The sequence below is a fragment of the Rhincodon typus genome, chromosome 24 (genome assembly GCF_021869965.1).
Source record: "Rhincodon typus isolate 14 chromosome 24, sRhiTyp1.1, whole genome shotgun sequence".
In the NCBI taxonomy this organism is placed as follows: Eukaryota; Metazoa; Chordata; class Chondrichthyes; order Orectolobiformes; family Rhincodontidae; genus Rhincodon; species Rhincodon typus.
The window spans coordinates 8,193,797-8,216,509 of record NC_063355.1 but is presented as its reverse complement, the minus strand read 5'-3'; the positions used below and the strand labels follow the sequence as shown (position 1 = coordinate 8,216,509).

Sequence of the window (22,713 nt, the reverse complement as noted above, 5' to 3'; positions counted from 1 at the left end):
ATCAGTATTCAGAATAGAGCAGCAACTAATAGAATAAGTGTCAACAACGACAAAAACAGAAGTTGCTGAGGAAGGGTCACTGGACCCGAAACAATAACTCTGATTTTCTCTTCACAGATGCTGCCAGACCGGCTGAGGTTTTCCAGCAACTTGTGTTTTTGTTCCTGATTTACAGCATCCGCATGTCTTCTTGTTTTTAACAGAATAAATGTGCTGTCCATTTAGAGCACGTCAGAAAAACAGAAAATGTTGCAATCGCTCAGCAGGTTTGGAGAGATAAAGAGAGTTAACCTTTCCAGTTGACATTTTATCACAATATGATTCCCTTTTGAAATTCAAATTTCCCACATGTGCTGTGTAGAATTTTGCTTTTGGTCAGAGTTTGTGGCATAATGCCACAACTAGTGGGGATCACTGAGTCTGGCTGTAACAACAGGGTGGGAGGTCTCAATCCTACTGAAACGAGGGTGACTTGAGTTGTTGAGGGGTGGAGAGATTGAGAGGTTGAGGGGTGGAGGAGTTGACAGGTTGAGGAGTTGTGGGGTTGAGGGGTGGAAGGGTAGAGGGCTGGAGGGATGGAGGAGTTGAGAGTTGAAAGAGTTGAGGAGTTGAGGAGTTGAGGAGTAGAGGAGTTGAGTGGTGGAGGGATGGAGGTTCAACTCAGCTGCAGCAAAGCGGTGGGAACAGGTTCTGCACAAATAGAAAATCAACAATGAGCAGGGAAAAACCACTGCTTTATTTTTTGAATGATGCATTTTCACCCTTCTCAAAGAGAAGACAATGACATATAGTGACCCAGTGCCCAAGTCTCCGGTCAGATTAGATGCAGGTGAAAGAGAAAAGCCATATTGGACTCAAAACATTAACTCCTGCTGAGCTTCTCTATCACTATCAGATTCTATTTCAATTTTCCAGCTTCCTCAGTACTTTGTTTTTATTTTAGGAGATTATTTTGCTAAGCGAGTTAGGACCTGGAGTGTGTTGCCTGGTAGAAGCAGGTTCAATGGCACTCACTAAATAGGATCAGACAAATTCTTAAAATAGAGAAAAATTGTTGTGGAGGAAGAGTGAGGGGTGGGGGCAAGGGTATACCTCTTTCAAATGGCTGGTACAGACATAATGGGCCAAATGGCTTTAGGCTGTGCTGTATAAATAAATGGTCAGATCTTACCCTGTGCAGTGAACTGGGATAGGTTTTGTTGTGCGGACCTGAGGGCACTCAGTATGAGGTAACCCCACACAAACCCAGTTGATATATCACAGTTAAAGTGCAGTGAGGTGAGACTTTCATTTCATCAATTTGAGGCTGAATTCACTCCCAGAACAAATTAAAAGACAAACTTCACAAGGGCACTGTTACCTGTTTACTTGCTCGGACCAACACTTTCTCCTTTTCTATTCTGACCTGTGAAGATGAACGAAAGGTGTTAAAGTGTTGACTTATATAACACAGATTGAACAAGCTAATAAGACACAGAATTACTCCAGATCCAGCAATGCAGTGAGACCACAGTCATGTTTGACAGTTTTACAGTGATATTGGGTAAGTACATGAGGAAGAAAAGAACAGAAGGACATGCCAATAAGGTGGAGGGGTGCAGGGAAGGCTGGTGCAGAGATTAACACCAGCACAGACCATTTGCAACCATAAAGTTAAGGCACAGAAGAGGCCCTTTGGTCCATCAGGTATATGCCAACCTATGTACACTAATCCCACTTTCCAGCACTTGGCCCACAGCCTTGATTCTGTGACATTTCATGTGCTCATCCAGATACTTTTTAAAGGAAGTGAAGTTTCCTGCCTCTACTGGATGGCATGGTGGCTCAGTGGTTAGCACTGCTGCCTCATAGTGCCGGGGACCCAGGTTCAATTCCACCCTCGCACAAATGTCTGTGTGGAGTTTGCACATTCTCCCCGTGTCTGTGTAGGTTTCCTCTGGGTTCTTTGGTTTCCTCCCACAGTCCAAAGATGTGCAGGCTAGGTGGATTGGCCATGCTAAATTGCCAGGGGTGTTTAAGTTGGGTGGGTTGGGCATGGGTAATGCAGAGGGATGGGTCTGGGTGGGATACCCTTTGGAGGGGTGGTGTGGATTTGTTGGGCTGAATGGCCTGTTTCCACACTGTAGGGTTTCTATATTACCCTCCCAGGCAGTGCCAACCAGCTGCCTTTTTTTGTGTGGTGGTTGGATGGTAGGAGCTAAGAGTTTATAATTGTGTAATGTAGCCCTTACCCTGGTTGTAACCCTGGCTGGTTGTAAAGTGCCCCGAGTGACCCATTCTCACAAGGGGGACAGGACACACAGCTCCAACAGTGAAGATGGATTCTGTACAGTCCCAAACTCACCTCATCGACTAAGCCCCTGCACTGTGTACACCACCGCCCAGATACCCTGGAATTACTGGCACCAGCACCAACTCTGAAAGGCCACTGTGCAACTGGTCAAGTGCTACCAGTCCAGAGCTGGCTGACATGGCACATAAAGGGAAACTGGCATCCTGCTTTGTGAATAAGATCCTGGAGGTTCTGGTGGACAGGATGGTGCAAAGGAGGCCCACTCTCTTCCCCTAGGACTGGCAGAGGAAGCCCATTGTCTTCCCCAAGGACTGGCAGAGGACACTCACTCTCTTCCCCTAGGACTGGCAGAGGAGGCCCATTGTCTTCCCCTAGGACTGGCAGAGGACACTCACTCTCTTCCCCTCAGACTGGCAGAGGAGGCCCAATCTCTTCCCCTAGGACTGGCAGAGGACATCACTCTCTTCCCCTCGGACTGGCAGAGGAGGCCCATTGTCTTCCCTGAGGACTGGCGGAGGACACTCACTCTCTTCCCCTAGGACTGGCAGAGGAGGCCCAATCTCTTCCCCTTGGACTGGCGGAGAAGACCAAGATACCAGGCTTGCCAGCTGTCAGGCGTGTCAATGCAGCCCAGCATTGTAGGGCAGTCAGCAGTGAAAGTTGAATCTTCCCTTTGTGCCCTCGCACTCACTCTATCTCTGCTCCTGCACTCACCTCCCTCCAAGAACCATGCTCCAACATTTTCACTATTACGTGCAACACCTTCCCTCGCTCAATCTTACCCACTCTATCTCCCACACACCGCATGCCCTCTGTGCTGCCTCCTCACTCACTTGGGGCACCTTGCCACCTCACTCCCACCTGCACCAATACTAACAGTTGTGTCACTGAGATAGCAAGAACTGCAGATGCTGGAGTCAGAGCCACAGGTCTAAACATCAACCTGAAACATCAACTTTTCTGTTCCTCTGATGCTGCCTGGCCTGCTGTGTCCTAACAGCTGTGACACCCACTTCTATCTTACTCAGTCCCTCCGTTTGTCTAATTCCAGGAGTAAACAGCCCACAGTACAGCGGGGAGTGTTAGGATGGGTTGTGGCTCTTCACCCCCTCTGAGGATAGTGGCCTGGCCCTGCCCAGTGAGGACTGGGACTACTCATGTGGTGATGCCTAAATCTCCATGTCCCGACAACCAAGAAAGAATCATTGTCTACTGCTGTGCTACGGACCCTTTACTGTCACTGTCAATGTACTGTTAACATCGCTGAACTTTAACCCTCTGTTTGTGAGAATGTGGGGGGTTGCAGAGGTGGTCAGGGTTAAGTCAATGCTAGGGTTAGGGTTAGGGTTAGGGTTAGGGCTAGGGCTAGAGTTGGGGTTAGGGTTAGGGTTAGGGTTAGAGTCAGATCAGGTTAGGATCAGGGTCAGGGTTAGGGTCATGGTCAGGGTTAAGATTATAGTCAGGGTCAGGGTTAGGGTCAGTGCTAGGGCTAGGGTCAGGATTAGGGTTAGGGTCAGGGCTAGGGTTAGGGTGAAGGCTAGGGTCAGGATTAGTGTCAGGTTTAGGGTCTGGGTCAGGGTCAGTGTGAGTGTCAGAGTCAGGACTAGGGTTATTGTCAGGGTTAGGATCAGGGTCAAGGTCAGGGTTAGTGTCAGGATTAGGGATAGGGTTAGGTTCAGGGTCAGGGTTAGAGTTAGGGTCAGTGTGAGTGTGAGTGTCAGAGTCAGGACTAGGGTTAGTGTTAGGGTTAGGATCAGGGTCAAGGTCAGGGTTAGTGTCAGGATTAGGGATAGCGTTAGGGTCAGGGTCAGGGTCAGGGTCAGAGCTAGGGTCAGGGCCAGTGTTAGGGTTACAGTTAGGGTCAGGATCAGGACTCAAGTTAGGATTAGGATCAGGATCAGGGTTAGACCAAGGGTTAGTGCCAGGTTTAGGGTTAAGGTCAGTGTCAAGGTCAGGGCTAGTGTTAGGGTTAGGGTTAGGGTCAGGAATGGGGTTAGGGCGAGGGTTAGGGTTAGGATCAGGGTCAGGATTAGTATTAGGGTTAGGGTCAGTGTTAGGGTCAGGGCTCAGGTTAGGGTTAGGGCGAGGGTTAGCGCCAGGTTTAGGGTTAAGTTCAGGGTTAGGGTTAAGGTCAGGGTTAGGGTTAAGTTCAGGGTTAGGGTTAAGGTCAGTGTCAAGGCCAGGACTAGTGTTAGGATCAGGGTTAGGGCAAGGGTTAGGGTTAGGGTTAGTGTCAAGGTTGTGTTTAAGGTTTGGGTTTGGGTTAGGGTTAGGGTTTGGGTTAGGTTCTGTGTCAGGGTCAGAGTCAGGGTAAAGGTCAAGGTTAGAGTTAGGGTTAGGTTTACCGTTAAGTCAGGGTCAAGGTCAGGGACATAGTTGGGGGGGAAGGAAGAAGATGATCTTCTGAAAGCATAGAAGTGGAATGGGTAACACTTCATTGGAAATACGTTTTCATATTTGTAAACATATGTTCACATTTCATCATCACCTGCGAGAATGCATATGTGTCTAGCAGCAACTACAAGATTGAAGAGACGGAGCCTCACAATCCTCTATACTAATTAGGTTTTATTATTGAAGGTGTGAAGGTGAATTGTTTGAACCTTGGAAGGGTATTTGTAATTTTGGCAACTGGTGTGAATCTTTCCAAACAGCAATACGTGGCCTGTGCATCAAAGCGATTAATGGGATTATCCCGATGCTGTGTGATGTAGTAAAGAGAACCTGGGGCCAGGATCTGGATTCCACTCAGTGAGTTAATGCCCAAGGTTCACATCCAGGTGTCTTTTCCCCGTACTGTGTGGGGTTGTGGGGTATGTTCTGTTTGATGTTGTTGTCCTTTGAAGGGCCTCTCATCGCACGTAATTGAAGTCCCCACCCTCACAGACATAACCAAAAATAGAAATTGCTGGAAAATCTCAGCAGGTCTGGCAGCATCTGTGGAGAGAAATCAGGAGAGTTAACATTTTGGGTCCAGTGACCCTTCTTCAGAACTCACAGACATACCCCTGGTTGCACTGGACCCACAGAGCTGACCGTGGCTCACTCCCCTGACAGTAGAGGTACGGGCACCCTGACCACCTCAACCTGACTGTGCCCAAGACCCTGGACTGATACTAGAGGCTGCCCTCAACTTACCGTGGAGGGAGGGCTGACTGAAGGCTGGATGCCTTGACTTGAGTGAGGACTATCTTACTTAGACTTTGAGCCAGCGCCATCCAATTGAGCAACACACAGTGTGATTGTCACGTGGGCTGCTGGCATGTGGTGTAGGTGTGAGATTGATATGGCACGTTGCCATACAACAGCTTGGCCAGCCATTGACTGATGACCACTGACAACCATGACCAGCTGCCTGATAAAGGATAAGTCAGGATAGGAGGAATGTGAAGCTGTAGGATTCAGCTGAAGGGCCAAGGCAAGGCAAGGCAGAAGTGCTGTGAGCATCCAAGTCGGTTTGGAGTGAGTGAGTGGTGAGAGAGCAAGCAAGGATCCCTGAGATGCAACCTGGTCCAACCATGAAATGGATGCCCATCCCTGTGTGCACTGACCTGCCCAGTAAAAAATGGGAAAGGTGCTGATGTGCTCCAAAGTGCAAGAACTGTAGCGTGCAATGCTGATGTGGTACATGTCTGATGCCAATGTCTGTGGATGGGGCAAGGAGGATGTTGCAAGTGGTTGCTGCCCTTGGAGTGTGCCCTGGTCAGTGCCTGACCACCCCAGAGAAGCAATGGACAGTGCCAAGGGTGGGGGATGGAGATTGTGTAGCAGCAGGAGACCGGGCAAGAGTTACCTGAAACTTGGGCAAACCGTCCAGTCCAGGAAAGTCTTCGATATCCCCCGTCGCAACATTAAAACAGGCTCCATGCCAGGGGCACCGAACCCGCCCATTGGTCAGAACACCTGAGGATAGAAATTCAAGCCACTTACAATGAGTCAAATTGCTGGCACAGTTAACACACAGAGGCTTTGTTCAGTTTCTAGATTATAATAATCAAAAATATGGAAGCAATATATACTAGGAAATAAGAGTAATAAATCACCTCTCTCTTCTCCAGTCTAGCTGGTAGGTGTTCTTGTGTCAGTTTATGTCCCTGTGCAGCGCAGACTGGGCAAATGAGAACTATTCACTCTCGTCTGAGTCTGTACAACATACGTGTGCCTCATTCTGTCAAATTATTCATACTCTCGTCTTAGCCAGCATCTCTCACCCGTCTCTAATTCCCCTTAATAAGGTGGTGGTGAATCACCATCTTGACCCGTATGGTGTAGGTCACCCACAATACTCTTAGGAAGGGACTTGCAGAATATTTACACAGTGACAGTGAAGAATGGAGGAGCCTGAATTGGAAATGGTGTGTGTCTTGGTGAGGAACTTGCTGTTTGTGGTGTCTCCCGTCAATCTGGAGCCCAGGACAGTCTGGATGGTACAAGTCACTGTGCCACATTACAAGCCTTGGCAATTTGCTGCAGTGCAACCTGTGGGAAGTATACACTGCATCCTCCTGTTTGGCTGATGTACACATATAGGCAAACATTTCCACTTTGTCGATCCCTAGAGAGAAACGTGGTGCCTTTAATCATCGTCAGATTAATCAGGAGAAAATTGAGGGAAGCAATTTTCACTGTCCCATCTTCTGTACAGCACCATGCTGCCTCCCTTGTTAAAGGACTGGACAGGGACTAGCCATTGTTGCAAAGATCAGGCTCCCAAGGTGAATGACCATCCAATATCCCTAATTGTGGATGTGAGATCTGCGTTGCCCCTCATGTCCTTTGTTTGTTAACTATTGTCCTCTGCTACTTGAACGTTCACCAGTTAACAACTTGTTGGATCAGATTTTTTTCGAGATACCCCATTGAATGTCGGGGGCAGTATTTTGGCATGGATAGGTAATTGACCAACTAAAAGGAAGTATACAGTAGGCAGAAATGGGTCTTTTCCGGGCTGGCAGGATGACACAAGGACTAGTGCTGGAGCCTCAACTGTTTATAATTTATTTCAATGATTTGGACAAAAGGAAATGACAGCTAAATTCACTGATGACAGAAAGGTAGGTAGGAAAGTGAGTGGTGAAGAGGACATGGGGATAAACTGAGTGGGCAAATGGGGTAAAACATGGGGAAAATGTGAAATTGTCCACTTTGGCAGGATGGATAAGAAAGAAGCATATTATCTAAATCAGAGATTGGGTGTCCTGGCACATGAATGTAAAAAGCTAGTCTGCAGATGCGGCAAGTAATTAGCAAATCTCTTAGAATATCATCATTTATCAAAAAGGGGAATTGAATACAAAGGTAGGGAGGTTACACTTCAGATGTACAGGGCCCTGGGGAGACCACATCTGGAGTCCAGTCGGTGAAGTCATCATAGTCCTACTAGACCATAAGGCTTATTAGAGAGAGACAGAGACAACTGATGCTGTGTTTAACCTGAGGGTCACCAAGCCTCAGGCGAGGGGAAAGATTGAGAAGGAGAGCCCTTCTTGGTCACCTTATTAAAGGAAGGTTGCAAATGTATTGGAGGCACGTACAGAGAAGGTTAATGAGACAAATAGCTGGAATGGGAAGGTTGTTTTGTGAGGAAAGGTTGAACAGGTGAAGCTTGTATCTGCTGGATTTGTATGAAAGATGTAAAGTCCTGAGTGATCCTGACAGGGTGGGTATGGAGAGGATGTTACCTCTTCTGGGATGATCCAGAACTAGAAATCACTGTTTAAAAAACATGGGTCATCCATTTAAAACAGAGATGAGGGCAAATTCTTTCTCAAGAAGGGTCATGAGTCTTTGGAACTCTTTTCCCAAAGCAGAGTCCTGAATATTTATTAAGGTCAAAGTAGTTAGATTCTTGTTATTCTATTACCCTATTGTACTTTGTATGGTATGATCTGCCTGCACTGCGCACAAAACAAAACTTTTCACTGTACCTAGGTACACGTGGTAATAAGAAATCAAATCAAATCTTGCTCAGCACGGGGTGAAAAGTTATTGGGGGTGGGTGGGAATGTGGGTTTGTTTTTACCTACAGATTAATCATTATCTCATGGAACAGCAGAGCAGACTCAAGGGGTTGAATGGCCTGAATTCATATGTTTGTATGTAACTTTGTCCACGTGACTGCACACTGACCTTTTACCAGGGGAGCTCCGTAGTGGGGACATTTATATCCTATTGCACAGTATTCTCCTCTCTCTTTAATCAGCAGGGCCTTCCCACAGGCCACGTCCACCTCTCGCATCCTGTAAGTGCAAAACACTTGTTTCAGTCACAGTCTAGCTTTCTTAGGCTTAACCCACACCTTCCTACCCCTGACTCCACCCCACCTCACCCACAAGTAGGAACTCTCTGCGGCTGATACTGCTTGCCTGGTCCTATCACTGTGTGACACAATGGAGGAGGTGTGCCCTGTGAAACAGACCCCCCTGTGCTCTTGTAATGTGCAAATGGCTCGTCTTCATGATCTCATTCTCGCGTTCAAATAGGCTTGGCCATTTCCCCATTTCTGCAACCTCCCCCAGCCCTAAAAGCCTCTGCGACTGCTATATTCTTCCATTCCTGGCGCCTTGTGTGTACCCGATTGTATAGGAGCAACCATCTCCACTGCCCTCCTCCGCTTGGGCATTGTGACAGAGATTCACTTACATTTTGAAGTTGTGAAAAGAGCTGCAATATAGCTACATTCCTGTTGGTGGCACTGCTGGGTCACTTATGCCATTTTGCTGATTGACTCTTCAGAGTCCAGTCAATTTCACTGTATTCCCAGGGCAGGTTGAATTAGCTGGACAGTGTGAGGAGGAAGCACTGTTGTGTACAAGTTGCATTTGCTTCTGACTATTTATCTGACGCAGATGCCAGTCATTCAACAGACTATCCCATACTTTGGGTTATTGACTATCAAAGAATTCAGCTCAGTTTCAAAACATCTCAACAAACAGATTGAGCCCTGAATTTCTGATTGAGGTCGTCTATTGGAAAACAACACAATGATTGAATGAAGGAAACCTCCTGCCTACTCTCTGATCTTGAGCAGTGGTTTACATAAAGTAATTGATTAATTAATTTATTAATTTCATTAACTAAGTAAACAGTAAGTAAACAAATGATGGGATTATCTCATAGAAACCGATAAAAATCTAACAGGACCAGACATGGTAAAGGCAGGAAGGATGTTCCTGATTGCTGGGGAGTCCAGGACCAGGAGTCACAGCCAAAGGATATGGGATAGGCCATTTTGGACTGAGATGAGAAACTTCTTCACCCAGAGGGTGGTGAGCCTGTGGAATTCTCTGCCACAGTTGAAGCCAAAACATTAAACATTTTCAATAAAGAGTGAGATATAATTCTTAGGGTTAAAGGGATCAAAAGTTATGTGGAGAAAGCAGGAAGAGGGGATTGAGTTGGTTATCAGGCATGATCATATTGAATAGCAGGACAGGCTTAAGGGATGGAATGACCTCCTGCTGCTCCTTTTTTCTATATTTCTATGTCTTTGCTGCACTAATATCTTGATAAGTGTTGTCTGGAACAAGGTCTCCAACTGCGATCTCATTCTTTAGATTAACTAATTTAAGATGGTTTCCCTGGTACAGTGTTAGTCCTGTCGCACAGGAATCTCAGAGGCTGCTCATGCCCTGATACTTACTGTCCATCCTGGAGCTCATTGACGTGGCATACTGCTACCTCCACCATGTCCTTTGGATTCTGATAGAGGTCAACAGTGACGGGCCGCTCATCTATGTGTTTTGTGCTCCCGTTGGCCTTGCACGTAGGCATGGGGCTGACTTTGCCATTGGGTGAAAGGCTTTCCTTCTCTTTCTCCTTCTCCTTGTCAGGGGCCATCACTTCAACCTTGACTTCAACTGAAAAATAGACAATGACCACAAAGGAAGGATAAACCAACACAATGCTAAATGCTAAAACAGTCATCACATATTATTGGAAATAGGACTCACATATTTTGTGAATATGCCAACATACATGGCTGGCATTGCAGCAAATTCCAGAATATTCCAAATAATAACTGAGCATGTTCAATCAATGACAGAGTACATGCCAAAAGTTTATATAGTCTTTAGAATGTTCACTAATAAACTGTGTTTGCTGTGCCCACAAATTCACATAGTTTGTATTGTATATTAATATATTCTCATTGAAAACAAAAAAATGCCGGAAATCACAATGGGTCAGGCAGCATCCGTAGAGAGAGAGGAAGCTAATGTTTCGAGTCTAGATGACTCTTCATCAGAGCTGACCCATTGTAATTTCCAGCACTTTTCGTATTGAGTACAGATTCCAGCATCTGCAGTAATTTGCTCCTATATATTCTCATTGACTTTGCTTCCTCTTGCTAAGGATGAACATCATCTCAAGGGCTTAGATTACAAAGAGAAGGACATTATGCTTCGCTTGTACAGGACCTTCATCCTGAATTCTGAGTTTGGCACCACACCTCAAAAGGTTCATCTTCGCCTGGAAATAGGTGCAATGTAAATTCACCAGAATGATAGCAGGTTAGATTTATTGTAGTGTCACTGTTGTCATTGAACAGCAATGGTCTTTAATGAACATGATTCTCCTCAGAGGATGGTATGAGAAGACATCTTGCTGGGAGCCTTTTTGAATCAGGTGCCAGTTCCATGTGACCTGAGGTCATGACAATACAGCACCATTCACACATGCTATATTTACAGTGAAGATATAATTTCCTTGACCTTACAAAATTAGGAAAAAACAGATTACATAAACCTGGATTGCATTACTTAGAAAAGAAGATTGAGAGATGATCTGATTACAGTGTTTACTGTTAAAAGGATTTCATTGGATAAATGCAAAGAAATTACTTCTTCTGGTGGAACAATCTAGAACAAATTTTCAAATTAGAATGAGGTCATTCAGGAGAGGCAAACAGTAATAGTACTCTGGAATTTTCTTTAGGCCTGGCATAGTGGTGATGTTGCCAGATGAACAATCCAGCAGCATAGGCTAATGTTCTGAACGTATGGGTTCAAATCCCAGCACCATGGCTACGGGAATTTGAAATCGTATCCGGCTAGTCTCAGTGATCATGATCATAGCAGCGATCATCAGTTGGTGTAAAAGACCATCTGGTTCTCTGCTGCCCTTTAAGGTAGGATCACTTGCCTTCATCGTCTGGTCTGGACTACCTGTAACTTCAGGCCCAGATGCCAGGCAATGTGGTTGACTCTTAACCACCCTGTGAAATGGTGGTTAGCGATCGGCAATAAATGCTGGCCTTGCCTGTGATGTGCCCATCCCGTGGATGAATTAACAAAAGAAAAAGACTATGGATGCAGAGACAATTGGAGCTTTCGAGACCAAGATTGAAAGATTCTTGTTAGTTCACAAAAGGCAATTTCATGGAATTCAGGCACAGTTCAACCACAGTTTAAATAAATGGTGGAGCAGCTTCAAAGGTCTCTTAAGTTCACAGGCAATCCCATCGGCCTAACAATGAATTTATGGAGATTTTTACAGCTTGAGCTAAAGAGCCCACATTAGCCTCACATCAGTTGTTGTCTATGGATGTGAAAGTGTTTATATTGTTTGATTGAAAGTGTACAGATTGTCTGAGTGCCACCCACAATGATGTTGCCATGAGAATCAAAGGAAAGACTAACTAAGGATCCTGAAGGCCTTAGAGCTCACCTCCTATCAGTGCCTGTAATAATGTGTCTCATGTCATTGGAGCATGTAGATATTAGCAGAGATGGAATAAGCTGTATCTTCTCCACTTTTCTAGTTAAGGTGAGAAGTTAACTATTGTCATCCACAGGACGCCATGTGGGCCCGGAGAGACATACACCAACACATACACTGGTGATCAACAGTGGTAAACTGCTCATGCTCATTGTGTGAAAATCATTGGTAGAGATCTGAGGGTCTAATGAACCCCAGAGAACAAAACCCAACATTGAAGACTACTTCAAAGAACGATGGAACACCTTCCAGACCCACTTTCAGAGCAGCTCTGAGGCAGAAGTGCAGGCACAGTGAACCCGAGTCTGAGCCCAGCCACTGAGCAAGCAGAGACTGGAGATTTTATACTTTTAAAGTCTTTGCGACGAGGGGAAAGCTTTAATCAGTGCAGTAATTTTTTAAAAAAATAACTTGCAGCTCAGATTGGGTGCCATAACACACAGATACTACAGGACACGATTAGCAAACCACAGAGGTAACTGGGGCAAAGACGGAAACTTGCAATCTGGAATCAGTGAGTCACGGGCCTCATAAACACAGTAATTAAAAGTGGGTAAGTGTTGGGCAAATTAATGGTGTGAGCAGTTTTGGGTTAACAGGGGAAACTTTTCAGGGAAGTTCATTAAGGCTGCAAAAGCTGGGATGCTTCCATTTCAGCTGCGATGCGGGTCTGCACAGTGTTCGGAAAATATTTGTGGTATCATAACTGGCCAGGTTGGATTTCTCCTGCTTTCTGTTTACAGGATATACCTGGGTAATGTTCCACATTGTCAGGTAGATGCCAGTGTTGTAACTGTACTAGGAGAACTTGACCATGGGAGCAGCATGTTCTGATGCATAAGTCTTTAATACTATCGCCAGAATGTTATCATAGCCTTTACAGTATCCAGTACTTCCAAACATTCAATTGGAGTGAACCAAATTGCCTGAAAACTAGTATCTGTGATGCTGGGGACCACTGGAGGAGGCCAAGATGGATCATCCACTTGCCACATTGCTGCAAATGCTTCAGCCTTATCTTTTGCACTGATGTGCTTGGCTCTTCCAGCGTTGGGAAATTTATGCAGCTTTCTCATCCAGAATATTATTTTATTGATCACCACCAATCATGACCAGATGTGGCAGAGCTTAGATCTGATCCATTGGTTGTAGCATCATTTAGCTCTGTCTATCCCACTCGCTGCTTCTGCTGTGCAAGTAATCCTGTATTGCAGCTTCACCAGTTATTTTTTAGGTATGCCTGGTACTGCTCTTGGCATGCCTTCCTGCATTTTTCTTTGAACCAGGAACACAAGCAAATGGACAGCAGATGAATGGTATACTCAACATGTGGTCATTGACCATTGGGAGGTAGTACCATAGTGCTATTCTCACTGGACTTTTAATCCAGAGACTAAGGCTAATGCTCTGTTGTATTATCTATAACCAAGGATGAAGTGGTGGGGGATTGGAGGGTAGCTAAGGTTGTGCCTTTATTTAAGAAAGGCTATAAGGAGAAGTCTGGGAGGGAACTGTAGACCATTGAGTCTGAAATCAGTGGTAGGTAAGTTGTTGGAGGGGATTCTGACAGATAGGAGTTATATGCATTTGGAGAGGCAAGGACTGATTAGGAATAGTCAGCATGGCTTTGTGTGTGGGAAATCGTGTCTCACAAACTTGATTGAGTTTTTTGAGGATTTAACCAAAATGATTGTAGGGGGCAGAGTAGTAGACGTTGTGTAAATAGATTTTAGTAAAGCCTTTGACAAGGTTCCGCATGATAGACTGTTTAGTAAAGTTAGTTCACATGGGATTCAGGGTGAGCTTGCCAATTGGATACAAAATTGGCTTAACAGTAGGAGATAGAGGGTGGTGGTGGAGGGTTGTTTTTCGGACTGGAGGCCTGTGATCAGCAGCGTTCCACAGGGCTCGGTGCTGGATCCACTGTTGTTTGTCATTTATATAAATGCTTTGGATGAAAATTTAGGAGGGGCGGTTAGTACGTCTGCAGATGGCAAAAAAATTGGTGGTATAGTTGACAGTGAAGCTGGTTATCTAAGATTACAATTGGGCCAATGGGCTGAGGAGTGGCAGATGAAGTTTAAATTGGTTGAATGTGAGGTATTGCATTTTGGTAAAGTGAACAAGAGCAGGGCTTATACAGTTCATGGTAGGGCCCTGGGTAGTGTGGTCGAGCAGAGAGACCTAGGGGTTCAGGTACATAATTATTTGAAATTTGTGTCACAGGTAGACAGGGTGGTTAAGAAGGTGTTTAGCATGCTTGTCTTTATTGCTCAAACCTTTTGAGTATAGGAGCTGGGACTTCATGTTGAAGTTGTGCAGTACGTTGATGAGGCCTCTTTTAGAATACTGTGTACAGTTCTGGTTGCCCTGCTATAGGACGGATATTATTAAATTGGAGAGGATTCAGAAAAGATTTACCAGAATGTAGCTGGGGCTGGTGGGTTTGAGTTATAAGGAGAGGATGGATAGCTTGGGACTTTTTTCACTGGAGCTTAGGAGGTTGAGGGGTGACTTTATTGAGGTTTATAAAATAACGAGGGGCATAGATAAGGTGAATAGTAAAGGTCTTTTTCCTAAGGTAAGGGAGTTCAAAAATAGGTCCATATCTTAAAGGCGAGAGGAGAAAGATTTAAAAGGGATCTGAGGGGCAACTTTCTACACAGAGAGTGGTTTGTATGTGGAATAAACTGCCAGAGGAAGTGGTAGATGTGAGTACAGTAACAACATTTAAAAGACATTTGGATAGGTACATGAATAAGAGAGGTTTATAGGAATATGGGCCAAATGTAGACAAGTGGGACTAGTTTAGTTTGGGAGGCTTGGTCAGCATGCATGAGTTGGACCATAGGGTTTGTTTTTGTGCTGTTTGACTCCTTGACTCTGTAATTCTATGGCATAGGTTCAAATCCTACCATGGCAGATGGCGAAATATGAAATCAGTGAAATTAAAGAAAGGCTGGCCTAATGGCAACCATGTGACTATGGCTGAGTGCCATAAAACCCCATCTTTAGGAAAGGAAATCTGACATCCTTATCTGCTCTGGCCTACATGTAACTCCAGTCCCACAGCAACATGGTTGACTCTGAAATGGCCCTGACAAAGTTCAAGTGGTAATTAGAATGGGCAACAATGCTGGCCTCAGTGATGCCCTCTTCCTTTTAAAAATATACTCAGATTGAAACAATCTGGGAAACAAATAGTGATGGCAGATTCAAGTTGAGATGCGGACATCACAAATTCAAGCAGCCTGGTGGTTTGGTGGTTAGTGCTGCTGCCTCGCTGCACCAGGGACCTGGGTTTGATCCCACCCTCAGGCAACTGTTTGTGTGCAGTTTGCACATTTTCTCCACATCTGTGCAGATTTCGTCCGGATGCTCTGATTTCCTTACATAGTCCAATGATGTGCAGTTCACGTGGATTGGCCATGGGAAATGTAGGGTTACAGAGAAAGGGTAGGGGGGGTGGGTCTGGGTGGGATGCTTTTTGCAGGGTCAGTGTGGACTCGATGGGCTGAATAGCCTGCTTCCACATTTTAGGGATTCCAAGAATATTTGAGCTGCTCATCTTTCACACAAGAATCCCATTACAAATATCAGGGATTGTGTCAAGCACGATTGAATCTTCAAGCAAGGAAGTGAATGAGAAAGTCCAAAATAATCAACAAATTGAAGGAATAACTCCACCTACTTCAGTACAGATCTACAGGTGAATGGAAAACACAGATTCAACCCCATTAAAGTCACCACGATGAAGAGACCTGCAATGTGCAAAGATTCAGGAAACTGTGATTGTAAACATTATCTGCTAGAGGAGGGACAACAATTGCCATGAAGGAAAATCAAAAGCTGAAAGATCCTCCAGTTGAGAGACAAATACAAACTTCAGACCATCAGGAAGACAATTTGCGACAACTATCTCCAGCCCAACAAATTACCACTCTTCCAAGTCTGAAGGGAGCACATTTAAAGGGAACAGTTGAACTTCGGGGGAAATGTGGCAGAGTGGATTCAGAATTGGCTGACCCTTAGGAGACAAAGGGTGGTAGTGGACGGAAAATATTCAACATGGTGTTCAGTTACGAGTGGTGTACTACAAGGATCTCTTCTGGGTCCTCTTCTATTTGTGATTTTTGTAAATGATTTGGATGAAGGAGTGGAAGGGTGGATTAGTCAGTTCGCAGACGATACGAAGGTGGGTCACGTTGTGGACATTGCGGAGAGCTGTTCTAGGTTACAAAGGGACATTGGTAGAATGCAGAGCTGGGCTGAGAAGTGGCAGATGGAGTTTAACCCTGAAAAGTGTGAGGTGATTCATTTTGGAAGGACAAACTTGAAAGCAGAATACAGGGTTAACGGAAAGATTCTTGGCAATGTGGAGGAGCAGAAGGATCTTGGGGTTCATGTTCACAGTTCCCTGAAAGCTGCCACCCAGGTGGATAGAGTTGTTGAGAAGGCGTATGGTGTGTTAGTTTTCATTAATAGAGGGATTGAGTTCAAGAGCCGTGAAGTTATGCTCCAGCTATACAAAAGCCTGGTTCGGCCACATCTGGAGTATTGTGTCCAGTTCTGGTCACCTCATTACAGGAAAGATGTGGAGGTGTTGGAAAAGGTGCAGAGGAGATTTACCAGGATGTTGCCTGGAATGGAGGGAAGGTCTTACGAGGAAAGGTTGAGAGAGCTAGGGCTTTTCTCTTTAGAACGACAAAGGATGAGAGGTGACTTGATAGAGGTGTACAAAATGATCAGAGGTATAGATAAAGTGGACAGCCAGAGACTTTTTTCTAGGGTGGAGGTAGCTATTACGAGAGGGCATAGTCTTAAAATGAGTGAAGGTAGATACAGGGGAGACGTCAGAGGTAGGTTCTTTACTCAGAGAGTGGTAGGGGCGTGGAATGTATTGCTGGAGAGGGTAGTGGAGTCGGCCTCATTAGGGGCATTTAAACGGCTATTAGATAGGCATATGGATGATAGTATAAGGTAGGGGTGGAGGTTAGATAGACCTTAGGATTAGGGTAAAAGTTTGGCACAACATCATGGGCCGAAGGGCCTGTACTGTGCTGTACTGTTCTATGTTCTAGATCATCTGAATTTGTAAAGTCAAGGAGTGGGGGAGATGACTAGCAGTAAATGAAATTGTTACAAGCAAATGCTTAACAATAATATAATGTGAAGAATGCTTGTGGGAAATCTTGTAAATTGGCCTGAAATGATTAAGACTATTTGAATGGCATTTGCACCATCCACTGTGCTGTTGGCATGAAGATTGGACAGAAGAATAACAGAAGACCTTGAAGGAAACAAAACTAGGATTAGGTCCTACCAATTGTCTCTGCAGTGATGTAAAACATATCCTTGTAACATGTAAACCATTGCAATAACTAGCATCTTAATTTTGACAAGAGATTCTTCTAGTTAGACCAGAAGGTGCCAATACTTACCCATATTAGACCGCATAGGCCCTGGAGAAATGTATACCCGGAAGCTATTGGTAGGAGCACCTACACTATCATGTTCAACCTCACCACATAACTGCAGTGACCTCTGTAAGAGGATTGGGACAGCTTGACTTGACAGATTTTATCATCATTATTGTGCCTGACCCAAAACTGTAATGTACCATACTCTACAGTACACTGGCTGTTTTGTCATTCGTTTCACTGGAAAGAACAGACCAATGCCAAGAATGAATGAGTTGTCCTTTATGACTTCCAAGTTTGGGATTACAAACCACATCCACTCATTGAAAACTTTGCAACAATAACATGGTAAATATCTTGGAGGAAATCCAGTGGACCATGCTCAAGAAATTAAACAAATGGCCAACTATATCAGGATTCCTGATAAAACATTTAGAAGATGCAGGCGACACTAAAACAAGAATCACAGTGACTAGTTCTGAGGAGAATAAGAAGCTACAATTGATTATTGATAAGACAGTGGAATGACCAGACAGTGAAAGATGAAATTTGATGTTTGGTGAAATCTAAGAGGAATTTTACGGGGATAAAATCATTTGATATGGAAAATAATGTGTGATATGAGGTTTCAGATTAAAAGCAATACCTCACAGTGGGTAAGTCCATAAAATAACTCATTGAATCTAGGTTAATGGCAGGAGGCATAATGTATAAAAAATGAAATGCATTGTTAAGTATAATGTCATGTCTGAGTTGAAGTACTGTACATAGAATTTGGATTAACATTAAAACCATTAGTAAAGTTACAGCATGCAAAGAGGTCATTCAGCCCATCAGGTCTATGATTATTGTATAAATGAACAAACCTTCTAATCTCACTTTCCAGTACCTGTCCCGTAGCCTTTCAGGTTACAATACTTCAGGTGCACATCAATGTTCCTTATAAATGAGATGAGGATTTCAAACTCAAACACCAAACTGGGCAGGAAATTACAGTCACCCACCAATCTCTGAGTATAACAGAATTTTCTCAGGTACCCTCTAATCCGTCTACCATTCACTGTAAATCTGTGCTCCCTGATGATTGACCTCTCTCCTAGCAGAAACAGGTCTTCCCTGTCCACTTCATCTAAGGCAGAAATCAGAGAGTAAATATGTTATATCTTTGTTAGAACATGATGAATGGATTTCCACTGAGGTCTCTGTTCAGACCTCAAACTGTTACAATTTACCAATGACTCAGATATGAGGAGCAAAATCATGAACTCAATTCACAGACAACATCGAGATAGGTAGGAAAGTAGGTTATGAAGAAGACTAATGGAAGTTGCAGATGGATAGAGGTAGGTGGAGTGAATCAGGAAAAAATTTGGCAGATGGGTAATAACATGATGTCATTCACTTTGGCAGGAAGAATAACAAAGCACAGCATTCCTTAAATGGAGAAAGACTGCAGCATTCTGAGATGCAGAGGGATTTAGCTGTTCCAGTGTGTTAGTCACAAAGTGTTAGTGATTGGGTACAGCATATAATCAAGAAAGCCAATAGGCTGCTATCCTTTATCACAAGAAGAACTGCACATAAAGGTAAGGATGTTTTACTTCAGGTATACAAGGCATTAGTGAGAGCACATCTCAAATACTGGGTACAGTTTTAGCCTCCTTCTCTAAGACAGGATGGAAATAAATTGCAGGCAGTTCAAAGGGGATTCATTAGGTTAATACCTAGAATGAGTGGGTTGTACATTGAAGATAGGTTGAACAGGCTGGGCTTGTTTCCACTGGAGTTTAGAAGAGTGAGGGGTAACATGATTGAAGTTTTGAAGATCCTGAATGGTCTTGACATGGTGGATGTGGAAAGGATGTTTCCTCTTTTTGGTCAGTTTAGAATGATTGGACACTATTATAAAATTAGGGTTCGTCCTTTCAGGGCAGAGAGTTTTGTTTTTCTCTCACAGGATTGTGCCTCACAAGGTGGTGGAGGTGGGCACTTTGAATATTTCTTTTAGACAGAAGTGGACAAATTCTTTTTAGGCAGAGGAATTGAGCATGCCCAGGGGGTAGATGGAAATGTGGGATTTGAACCATAACCAGATCAGTGATGATCTTATTGAATGCAGAGCAAGCTTAAGAGGTTGAATGATCTACTACTGGACCTATTTTGTATGTTTGTGAGGCTTTGTATCCTTGGTTAAATCACCACCAGACACCCTCCTCTAATGAGAGAGTAGCCTTATGATCCATTAGGACTATGGCCTGAAGACATGTACTAGCCATGTACTCAAAGGTCTCTCATTTCATCTACCCCTCTCAATATCCTTCTGTTTCCTGTGTATTCCCTCACTCTGTTTGCCCTCCCAAATATATAACCTCACACTTCTCCGGATTGAATTCCACTTGCCAATTATCTGCCCACTCAACCAAACCTTCTTCCTCCAGTCCACAGCCATCCCCTTCACTATCAAACACAAGGTCAATTTTTACTTTGTCTGTAAAGTTCCCAATTATGCCTCCCACATTTAAGTCTGAATCATTAACACACACCACAAACAGCAAGGGACCCACTGTGGAATGCCACTGAAAACCACTTTCCATTCACAAAAACCATCAACCATTGCCTTTTGTTTCCTGACACTGAGCCAATTTTGGATCCAACTCACCACACTCCCCCGTATCCTAACGGCTTTATTTTTTCCGTAATGTCAGATGGTTTGCTAAATCCATGTGTAGCTAACATCCACTGCATTACCCTTATCCATCCTTATGTGTTTCACAAAAATTTGAATTAAGTTAAAATAACCTTCCCTTAACAAAACCATGCTGTCAGTCCCTGATTAATCTGTGCCTCTCTGAGTAATAGTTAATCCTGTCTCTCAATATTGATTCTTGTAATTTGCCAATGACTGAGGTCAGATGCATTGGTCGATAATTGTTTGGCTTATTCAGCGACTAATGGTACAATCTCTATATTTCTTCAATGCTCTGGTACGTTGTTGCATCTAGTGTGGATTTGAAAATGATCCTCAGAGCATCATCCCTGGCTTCCAATAGCAACCTACCCATCCCTGTGATTTATCAACCTTTAGAAGCTAATTCGCTCCAGTACTTCCCTTCTCATTATGCTTATTCTTTCAAATATTTCACACTCCTTCTCTTTAACTGAGATGTGTGCATCATCCCTATCCTTTGTGAAGATAGAGACAAGATAGAATGGTGGAAAAGAAAAGCCAGGGAACTATAGACCAGTGAGCCTGACATCGATGGCGGGCAAGTTGTTGGAGGGAATCCTGAAGGACAGGATTTACATGTATTTGGAAAGGCAAGGACTGATTAGGGATAGTAACATGGCTTTGTGCGTGGGAAATCATGTCTCACTAACTTGATTTGAGTTTTATGAAGAAGTAACGAAGAAGATTAATGAGGGCAAAGCGATGGACGTGATCTATACAGACTTCAGTAAGGTGTTCGACAAGGTTCCTCATGGTAGACTGGTTAGTGAGGTTAGATCACATGGAATAGAGGGAGAACTAGCTATTTGGATGTAGAACTGGCTCAAAAGTAGAAGACAGAGGGTGGTGGTGGAGGTTGCTTTTTAGACTTGGAGGCCTGTGACCAGCGGTGTGCCACAAGGATCGGTGCTGGGTCCACTGTTTTTTGGTCATTTATGTAAATGATTTGGATGTGAACATAGGAGGTATGGGTTAGTAAGTTTGCAGATGACACCAAAATTGGAGGTGTAGTGGACGGTGAAGAAGGTTACCTCAGAGTACAATGGGATCTTGATCAGATGGGCCAATGGGCTGAGGAGTGGCATCTGGATGGGTATATGTATAGGAAGGATTTAGAGGGATATTGGCCAAATGCTGGCAAATAGGACTGGATTTATTTAGGGTATCCGATCAGCATGGACGTGTTGGACCGAAGGGTCTGTTTCTGTGCTGTATGATTCTATGACTGTATACATTTTTAGAACCTTTTGCACATCTTCAGTATCCATGCACAAGTTATCATGTATATCTGTAATAGGCCAACCCTCTCCCTTTGCTCTTAATGTACTGATAAAAGATCTTTGGATTTTTCTTTATTTTATCAGAAACATTTATCGTATCCTTTCTTTGCTTTCCTAATTTTCTCTTTTCACGTCACCCCCTTTACGCTTCCTAAAGTATTACTTTTTTGAGATTGTTATAAGCTCTATTTTTTCCTTTATCTTACAAAGTAAAGATGCCAAAGCCCTAGCAGATAATAGTGCTGCTCGCTCAATGGAGGGGGACAACTGGTGGTGGTTTAGCCTGAGGATCACCATGCCTCTGGGGAGGGCAGAAGGTGAGAATCCTTTGGTGTAACCTTAGCAATGAGGGGATTGAACCCACACAATTAGTATTACTCTGTGCTGTTAACCGGCTATCCAGCTAACTGAACCACCGTCCACAATTAAAAGGTTACAGTATAGATACAGTGGGGTGTTGTTAGAAATACAAACAGAGACTTGGAAAAATTGGGTCTAGTTTTTGTTTGAGCAGAAATTGTAATTTGACAGAGGTGTTTGAAATTATGAACGGATGTTTTAGGATAGGTGGACCATCTCTAATGGCCAAGGGTTCATGTGGAGGTAAAACGCTAACACTGGCTGGTTGGTCTCAAAGACCTCTAATTCTAATTCTAATTTCAGGGCAAAGCCTGAAAATGTTCGTGTTCAATGTGGTGTTGAAGGCATCCATGTAATTGTAAAGTACAATGTGTTCTTGCATGATAATCTGGATATGAAACCATGCTGTTCAGCTTTAAGGTTGACGTAGACAGGACCTGCTGTGCCTCACAGACCAACAAATCTGCTGACCAGTAAAAAAGAAGCTGCTGCAATCTGCTGTTCAGGATTTTACCCACTGTGTGAAATTTTAATTAGAATAAATGGCAGAGCACGGTCACAGGGCTTGAAGGGCCTTCAAACATTTTGCAGAGTTAGAAATTGCTGTTAACTTGGCTTTTTAACTGTCTGTGGCGTACAGTGTGGAAAAGAGTCATGCACAATAAATGGGGACACTTGTATCTCTCAAATAAGTGACCTGTCTTTGCTTTGCTTCAACTCTTCAATACCTTCTTAAGTTGCTATTAATTCCACCCTCTCAGAGGATAACAATGAAGTCTGCACAATCCAACATGACTTTCTCCCCTCCTGTAAAACAGTTCTTAAAATATACAGTGCTTTTAGTCACCTGAGCTAAGATCTGAATCTTTAGCCAGATTTCTCTGTCTATCTGATTTTATTTATTGTACAGTGAAT

At 44.0% G+C, this 22,713-nt stretch overlaps 1 protein-coding gene across 2 annotated transcripts in view; it reads right to left on the bottom strand.

The window, feature by feature from the left end:
- Nucleotides 1-22,713, bottom strand: part of LOC109920459 (apoptosis-inducing factor 3) — a 121,933-nt gene that overhangs the window by 46,832 nt on the left and 52,388 nt on the right. For both annotated transcript variants that reach the window (XM_048611544.1, XM_048611545.1), the window contains exons 3-6: nucleotides 9,936-10,152; nucleotides 8,423-8,532; nucleotides 6,087-6,196; nucleotides 1,361-1,405 (exon numbers count right to left, since the gene is read on the bottom strand). In XM_048611544.1, coding sequence (XP_048467501.1) covers nucleotides 1,361-1,405; nucleotides 6,087-6,196; nucleotides 8,423-8,532; nucleotides 9,936-10,152 — 482 coding nt within the window. The remainder of the gene's footprint in view (nucleotides 1-1,360; nucleotides 1,406-6,086; nucleotides 6,197-8,422; nucleotides 8,533-9,935; nucleotides 10,153-22,713) is intronic.